The 8,599-nt window shown below is 51.5% G+C and overlaps 1 protein-coding gene across 1 annotated transcript; it reads right to left on the bottom strand.

The window, feature by feature from the left end:
* Nucleotides 1-211: 211 nt before the first annotated feature.
* Nucleotides 212-7,350, bottom strand: R3HCC1 (R3H domain and coiled-coil containing 1). Its single transcript, XM_057420829.1, has 7 exons — nt 7,228-7,350; nt 6,263-6,400; nt 4,616-5,813; nt 4,244-4,416; nt 3,247-3,317; nt 2,327-2,422; nt 212-428 (listed from the first exon to the last, which is right to left on the bottom strand). The coding sequence occupies exons 1-7, from the start codon at nt 7,320-7,322 to the stop codon at nt 280-282; spliced, it is 1,920 nt and encodes a 639-aa protein (XP_057276812.1). The 5' UTR covers nt 7,323-7,350; the 3' UTR covers nt 212-279.
* Nucleotides 7,351-8,599: the final 1,249 nt, after the last annotated feature.

Raw genomic sequence — 8,599 nt, 5'->3', positions numbered from 1 at the left:
ACTGTAAGCAGACTCCCTTTCTGCAAGTGCCCCAGTGTTAACAATCCTTTGAATCAGAGTCCAGCAGCATGCTCTCCATAACAAAGAGCTAACAGAACCCTCACAGGGTTTGGCTTGAAGTGCAAGATCTCATTAATAGTAAACCTTTCCCCTTCCCAGCTTCAGAAACGATGGTGCTAGTCCATAAGAGAACACCCCCATGGCAACTCACTGTTCTGCATGCAGTTTAATATCACAGCCATGCTCGTCTATACAGCTTTTTGTTTTAGCTGAGATGGTTTATTCCTCCTGGTCCAAGTTCTCTGGCAGGAGCACGTCGGTGCCTGAGCCCTCCTGCTGCTTGTGCTTCAGGCCCAAGGCACGGGTCACAAGCCGCTTGGCCACTGCTGTGTCCGTCTGGGGTCTCTCTTTTGCCAAGTGAAGGAGTTCTAGGTACAAATGGGTGAGAAACCATCAGGTTAGTGCTCGTTCAGGAAGTTAGTGCTTGTTCAGGAGCAGGCTGGTGGCTAACCAGGGGCCCGGCAGACAGAAGGACTGATGTCCATTTCCTTTGTTCCATTATACGTTTAGCCAAGGAGCACGAGCAATCATTCTATGCATCGCCAGTAAATTGCCTTTCCTTTTAGCAAATCCCCCTCCTGCTTTATACTCAAAGATTTTCCAATGGCAGTTCAAAAGCTGCGTGGCTCTAATTAAGCTCGAGCTCTTCGGCAGTGGGAGAGAGCATCATTCCCCATTAGCTTTCAGGAAAAGCTTCCTGGCCACCTTCAGCGTCTCTGCTAACAAAATGAAGCTACACAGTCCAACCAAACAGAACCAAGTTTCTCCACACTTGGGGATGTTTGAGCTCAATTTAGACCAAGCAAACCAGCAGAAAGCAAGGGAATAAAAAATCTGCATTTCTTAAAGACTACGTGGCTACAGCAGATGCTTTGGGAAAGCCCTTTGGCCACTAACTTCCACTTTCTGGCACACGCCTTGCTTGCTCCAGTCTCACAAAAAATGAATACACCAAACCTTTGCCAAGGGCGCAGCGGGTTGGATTTGGTGATTTCCTACTCATTTACCAGCAACTGGGTGCAAATCTATTATCCAGTCAGTAATGAGGCTTGGCTTGGCTTTCTCAGAGGTTTTCTTAATAAAAGCAACAGGGGCAACGCAAAGCTTGGGAAATAAACCTGCCACTCTTTCTTGACAGGAACAAAGGAAAACACTAAAAGATAAGAGACACTGTCAGCTAAAGAGCCAAATCTGTGTTTGGAAAATACCTGCTATTGAAATTGAATACAAGAGTTTATAGATGATGTTCCCCAGCAGTTTATAACCCAATTCAGAAGTGCTCCAGCACCGAGAATTAGGAAGCGGGAGTGAAAAGAGATGCTGGGGAGTGTGTAAACCCAAATCGCATCCTTTGATGTGCCATTGAAATCTAGCAGTCTTTAAAACTCAGGAATTTCCAACTGTGACAGTGTCCCTTGAACCCATTCATAGAAACTTGTTTAACTGCAGTGTACTGGAGAAGTAACAGCATCATTGTACCTTCAGCAAAGTCTCTGCTGCTACCAGGTTCATGGCATTTCTTTACTGTGGCAAGTATAACTGATTACAATATGATTTTAAAAGGCAATAAAAGAAATAAACCAATGTTAATGGCTAAGCTTAACAGTTCTTTTACCTTCACCTGATACCGAATAAAATGACACCAACCACAAAAGGGCACTGTTATTGCTTCGGTCTTCCTGTGCTCACAGCTACAGCTCCACCTCCCTGCTGCACACAACCCTTCACTTCAAGCTTCCCATAAGAGAAGCAAGTAACACAAGAAAAACTAAGCCCGAGTTCTAGCAGCCCACTGAGCTGATGAGAGAACAAAAAGCAACAGGATTTGGTGCATTTTGCTTCAGTCCTTGTGCAGCAGGAAAAGAAAAGGGACTGAAAACACACCCATACATAATAGCTGTAGTTCTGCTTCCTGTAAGCAGAATATAATGTCATCTCACGCTGCCAAGTCATTCTTGTCATCACATCCACCCTTGCTGCTGCACATGGGCACAACCAGCATTGCTGAGGTAGGAAATTTTACCAGGAATAGAATACAAGTTGGCTGCAAACACTGTTAAAAATATAACTTCACCCTCAGGCTTCTACTGAAGACTCCACACAACAGCCCCATGTCATGCAGTGCCAATGAGGCTCTAAAACACCAACTAACCCCAAGAAATATAGCTCCTTAATATATATTTCCCCGTTTAACATGTCATGGTGACCACTCAGGATGTAAAAGGCTGGTAAACCAAGGATACTAATAATTAAAAGACTGACTTACTTGGTCGCTGAAGGGCCTTGATTTTGGACTGCTTCGTGGCATGGATCAATGGTCGGATCTTTAAAGCAGGATAACGTCGCCCCAGGGCTTGAGATGCTTCAAAGAACAAAGAGTGTTGAAATCAGCAGACTGTATATGGTAAAAATCAGTACGTGGTATAATAGTGAGTAATTTGAGCTCCAGCAGCTGCTGTGTTATCTCAAGCCTTGTGCTAAAAGAGCTAAGCTCATTCTAGTCACCTCAGGCTTATAGGAGCACAGGCAGAATCCCATGAAAATACAGACATGTTTTAAAAGACAACTCTGACATTATTAGACTAAATAAGAAGGAAGTTACAAGGAAGTTTTTCCCTGGATGAGCTTTAAGGTCACTTCCAACACAAACCACTCTGTGATTCTAAATCCCAAGGAAAGAGCATAGGCTTTGGGCCTGCTGGATGCAAACATCTCTTGGGATGGCTCAGAGCTGAGCTTGGCTGTTTGTCCCAAGAAGGCAGGTTTGGCAGGAAGCTTGGTGGCTGCCCTGCGTGCCACCATGCTCAGGAGGTCCCCAGGAGGTCACTGTACCCCAGGCAGGACTTTCTGCCTAGTTAAAGGAGGAATAAACCTGCAGGAGCAATGCAGATTCATTACTAGGAACACAGCACGAGTCACTCCCTATGCAAGAGCTGCCCATCCAAACCAGTTACAAACCTGCTGCTCTGGCAGAGCAGCGTTTCCACACCCACCACAGAATTCCAGTTTCTCCAGCTGGAAAAGCCTTTCAAGTTGGAAGCGTGCGGGAAGAACAACACGATGAACCACGACTGCCCTTGGCAACCCAAGTGCAGGACTCAACAGAGGTCAGTGCAGGGGCACTGTGCATGAGCAGAGACCTCAGCAGCTCCACAGGGCCCTTGAACATGAACCAAGTCACTCTACCTGTGGAGAGGCTGGAGAAGATGCCCAGGGCGTGTGTATCATCAACCCATTGGATTTTGAACCCGCTCTCGCTGAAATGAAGAGACAATGGAATGATATTGGTTAATAAGAAAGTCCCCACACACTAAAACCCATCAACCACCTTGAGCTATCACAAGGACTGAAGTGTTTTCACGCAGGTAGATGGTGCTTTTCAAAGCATTACACCTATTTGACACAAAGGGAAAGAGAAGAAAAGGAGCAGAACATCAGATGTGCCCCTTTCAAGGCCACAACATGCAATTACTCCCTCAGCTGCCCCCAGGAGCTCTCCTTTTCCCTCAGCCAAAAGCAGTCTCCATTGCAGGCATTGCCCCATCCCAGCAAATGGAAATAGCACATGAAGGGAAATACACAGAAGAGCTTATTTAAAACGTAAATCATGGCTGTTAAGGGATCTGCAGAGGGAAGAGTTCCCATCTGATCCACCAGGGATAGCAAGAAAGGAGGAGGATGGTGGTGGGAGGAAGACACCCTCCTGCAGACACCAAACCAGTTCAGAGCTAGACCTTTATCACTAACCAGGGCTGAACTTCACTCTGCTCCTGATGCAGCGTCACTCCCTCAGGCACAAGGATCTGCTCCCTGGATTTACATACTAAATCTGATCTCCAGCAGCAGAATCGAGCCCTTTTACTTACATAAGCCTTTGCAGGCATGTAATTTCATTGTAATTTCATCCAGGCACCCAAGTGCAGGAACCAAGACGCTCCTAGAAAGCACCTGAAGCCTCACTGACGCCTGCAGCAGTAACATCTGCACATAGCTAGCCGTGAGAGCCCTGAAGAACCAGCTATGGTTTAAACCAGGCAGGAAATGTCCTTTAAGGCGCAGAAAGAGCCTGACACAAGGGCACGAAGGTGAAACTAAGGTTCCAGCTCCATCAGGCTGTCTCATTCCAGCGTGAAGGCTGCTCCCTCCATGCCCCTGCTGTGCTCAGGCTCTCAGAGATACTCACTGGAAGTCAGAGAACATTTCCACCAGGTCCTCTGTCTTCAGCGATGGGGAGAAGTCATAGATTTCAGTCACGTGGCCAAAATCCCCCTCGCTGACCTGGGCATCCCTGTAGCTGGAGCAGTCTAAGCTGATCTTCTCGATGCTTACGCTCTTCACAGTTAAATAACCCACAATCTGAGGGGATTAAAGAAGAAAACCATTAAAAAGATGAGGTTTCACCACAAAGATCAATCCACCTCGGTCCCTGCAAACCACTTCTGTGGCTCCTGCCACCAGGTTCAGCCCCAGCGCAGGGACTATTCCCATGCCCTGGGGCCCAGCCTCAGCCACATCCTTTCCCCACAGTCACTCCCCAGGGGTTGCAGAACACTACCTCTGCCAAGAGCTCTGTGGTACAGTCGTCCTCGAGGCTGCTCCTCCTGGGTACGGCCACGTTCTCCTCTCTGTCACCTGCAGGCAAGTGCAGCTCATGCCACAGAGCATCGGCCAAGCACGAACCCTCCTTGTCCTCTCCGTCCACCACGGACTCCTTCCCACTGCAGTTCTGAACCGGAGCATCTGTCCCATGCTCAGTCTGGTCCTCAGGAGATGATGGCTCAGCACCACACATGGGCTCAGCTGCAGGGAGAGGCTCATCTGGGGCTTCTGTGGGGTTCTGGCAATGGGTCTGCTCCACCTGGGCAACGCTGGGGCACTCATCTTGGCTTTCCAGGTTGGAGGAACTCTTCCCTCCCTCCACGGTGCCAGCGTTCAAGTCCTTGCCCTGTTCTTCAGGCAGTGACGTGATTCTGCTGCTCTCCAGGCCCTTGGCAGTGGTGTGGCTCTCATCCTGGTTTTCCAGCACCAGTGACCCTGCACTTGACTCTGCTTCAGCTGGGTCTGCACCGCAGTCACTGGCTGTAAGGGAGGAGGTTTTGGCACACTCCGATACACCGGCATTCCGGCTGCTTTGGTCTTCAGCTCGCACCTGGCACAGGATTTTGGTGCCTTCTGGTGTAACACTGTTACCACAGCTCAGATCTTGCTCTTCTGCTTCAGCTGGGGGTTTACTGTGTACAGAAGAAAGGGAATCTGAACAGTCTTTATCCTGACCTTCCTGCCCAGAGAAATCCTTGTTGCTCTGTAACAACGGGACATCCCTACGACACGGGGGACGCTCAGCATTACTATCTCCTGGAACGCACCCTTCACCAGGCTCCTCCTGCTCACCAAAGGCCAAGGAGACATCACCTGAGCTTCCTTCAGGCCTGCCCAGCTCCTCCTGGGCACTCTCTTTGGGGCAGGTCTCTTCCTCCTGTTCCACATCCCTGCCAGCAGCCGCCGGGTTCTCCTGCTCGCCCCATTCCTCCCTCTTGCGCATCGCCTTGGGCACGTAGAGGGCTTTATCCGGCTTCCTCCTGGGCGGCCTCCTGATCCTGCCGGAGCCCACGGCGGCTCGAGGGCTGTCCCCATGCACGTCCCCAGGGTGCCGCAGCCGCCCCCCTCGGCTTCCCCGGCCCCACGGCTGTGGAGCCCGGGCTGGTCTCAGGGGGTTGGTGCTGGGTTTTTGGTCGCTGGTTTCGGTGGGCAGCCTGGGAACAAGGGAACAGCAAGAGGTGAGCAGAGGAACCCAAGTAATGCGGTGTGTGTAAAAGAGAGGAGGGAAAGCATCACGTCCATGGCAAGACGGCAGATAGGGAAAAAGAATCACTGAATCAGCTGGGGTGGAAAAGACTTTCAAGATCACCCAGTCCAGCACTGCCAAGGCCACCACTAACCCACGCCACTAAGATAGTTGCAGAAAGCAATAAGGTCTCCCCTGAGCCTTATCTTCTCCAGACTAAACCTGCCCAGGTCCCTCAGCCACTCCTTATCACACTTGTGCTATTCTTGTGCAGAAGAGCCTCTGCTTCCTCAATGACTGGAAGATGCCATCAGACACCTCCTCTTTGAAGAGGGGCATCACACACACACTTTGTGCTTGTAATCTTAAACAAACCCCATGACCATGGAAAGAGATGCACTGAGAGAGCTACTGCACCTTACAGCTGCGTGGCAGATCACCGTCCTCCTCCTCCAGCCTTCTCCCACTGAAAAGCTGCTCAACAGATCCATGCTGTCCACGGTCCGATGGATCAGGTACCTGAGGCGGCTGGACAGGGGAGGGAACAGCAGCACACTGAAAGGAGAGAGGGCATCAGCAACTTGTAGGAAGGCAAAGGACAGGCACACAGCAAGGATTTATCAATCCCTCTTCCCAGGTCATTCCCAGAGTAGGGCTTAAATCCAAGCCCAAAAGCCAAGCAGGACATTCTGATATAAAAGAGCCCAAACCCCCTCCTCATCCCAGGTGTCTACATGAGCTTGCTTTGGATGCAGCAGTGGGAGCACCCTGCCTTTGCCTGGGGATCCCAGTGCTGCCTGTGTCCGTGCTGGGAATGGTGGGAGATCACCAGCACAAGCTCCTGGTCCCATTCCACCCAGTCTGAGTGCGCTCGAGAAACCATCAACTACGAACATGACTGGATGAATACAGAACCCATTTGATTCCACTGCATTTAGTCACGTTCTTACAACTTCAGTTCCACTCCTCAGCATTCCACAATGGGTGCCCCATCCCTAGCAGCGCTCAAGGCCAGGCTGGACTCAGGGGCTTGGAGCAACCTGCTCTAGTGGAAGGTGTCCCTGCCTGTGGCAGGGGGCTGATGCTGCTTTAAGGTGTATAATGAATGGTGTATAATGGTGTAAAATGTGCCCTTAATGGGGAAGGGCACAGGGCACAGCTCCCTGGTGACCCTTGGCCTGCAGGGATGCTCCAAGCCAGTCTGGACCCTGCAGAGGGGCTCCAAACCCCACAGGCAGAAAACCGGTGTAAAAAGAGACAAGAGCCCCCATGTGCCGCTGTGTGTGCGGTGCCGTGTGCGCAGCACCCTGCGTGCAGTGCCCAGTGCCACCACGCAGAGGTGCAGGACAGGGTCACCGCTGCACTCACAGCCCAGCACTCACCTGTGGAGCTGCCCCTGCAGCACGAAGCGCTCCAGCTCCTCCGTAATCCTGCCCACGAACTCATCCTCGTTGGGCGAGAGGAAAACCCCATCCATGCAGCGCAGCGCCAGCGTGGCGGCGGGTCTGGGGGGGGGGAGAACAGGGAGGCATGGAGGCACCCACAGCAGCACCCAGGGGTGCCCCGCACCCTGCGGGCCTCCCCTGCAGCCGCACGCATGGACCCTGGTGCAGCCCTGACCCGAACCAGGGCACCCTGCACCTCTCGGCGCCCCGTGCCCCTTCCCCACGCACCCCAGGACACCCCGCTCCGCTCCCCGGGCACCCCCCAGGGCCCCAGGCACCCCCGGACACCCCCTCAGCCGCTCGGTTCCCCGTTACCCCCCTCCCCCCACCGCTGCTTCCCCCCCCCTCCCCTCTTTCCTCACCCCCTCTCCCGCTCCCAGCCCCCCATTGCCCCCCCACCCCCCATGGACCCCATTTCCCGGCCCCCCCCCTCCTCACCGCTCACCGCCAGGCCCGGTCCCAACGGCAGCCACCCCAAAATACCCACAAATCACCCTAAAACACCCCAAAATACTCACAAACCACCCTAAAACACCGCAAAATACCCACAAACCACCCTAAAACACCCCAAAATACCCACAAACCACCCTAAAACACCCCAAAATACCCACAAACCACCCTAAAACACCCCAAAATACCCACAAACCACCCTAAAACACCGCAAAATACCCACAAACCACCCTAAAACACCCCAAAATACCCACAAACCACCCTAAAACACCGCAAAATACCCACAAACCACCCTAAAACACCCCAAAATACCCACAAACCACCCTAAAACACCGCAAAATACCCACAAACCACCCTAAAACACCCCAAAATACCCACAAACCACCCTAAAACACCGCAAAATACCCACAAACCACCCTAAAACACCCCAAAATACCCACAAACCACCCTAAAACACCCCAAAATACCCACAAACCACCCTAAAACACCCCAAAATACCCACAAACCACCCTAAAAAACACCAAAAAACCCACAAACCACCCAAAAACACCCCCAAAATACCCACAAACCACCCTAAAACACCCCAAAATACCCACAAACCACCCTAAAACACCCCCAAAATACCCACAAACCACCCTAAAACACCCCAAAATACCCACAAACCACCCTAAAACACCCCAAAATACCCACAAACCACCCTAAAACACCGCAAAATACCCACAAACCACCCTAAAACACCCCCAAAATACCCACAAACCACCCTAAAACACCGCAAAATACCCACAAACCACCCTAAAACACCCCCAAAATACCCACAAACCACCCTAAAACACTCCAAAAATACCCCTACACCACCCTA

Source organism: Pezoporus wallicus, unplaced genomic scaffold, assembly GCF_028554395.1.
Source record: "Pezoporus wallicus isolate ANWC-B61680 ecotype Strahan unplaced genomic scaffold, APGP_CSIRO_Pwel_v1 contig_8717, whole genome shotgun sequence".
Lineage (NCBI taxonomy): Eukaryota > Metazoa > Chordata > Aves > Psittaciformes > Psittacidae > Pezoporus > Pezoporus wallicus.
The sequence above is the reverse complement of the archived record's forward strand: the minus strand, read 5'-3'. Positions and strand labels throughout refer to the sequence as shown.

Coding starts and splice junctions, on each gene's coding strand:
- R3HCC1 (XM_057420829.1), bottom strand. CDS start 7,322: ATGGATGGGGTTTTCCTCTCGCCCAACGAGGATGAGTTCGTGGGCAGG. Junction 6,401..7,227: donor CTGCAGGGGCAGCTCCACAG/GTGAGTGCTGGG, acceptor CTCTCCTTTCAG/TGTGCTGCTGTTCCCTCCCC. Junction 4,417..4,615: donor CCACAGAGCTCTTGGCAGAG/GTAGTGTTCTGC, acceptor TAATCCCCTCAG/ATTGTGGGTTATTTAACTGT.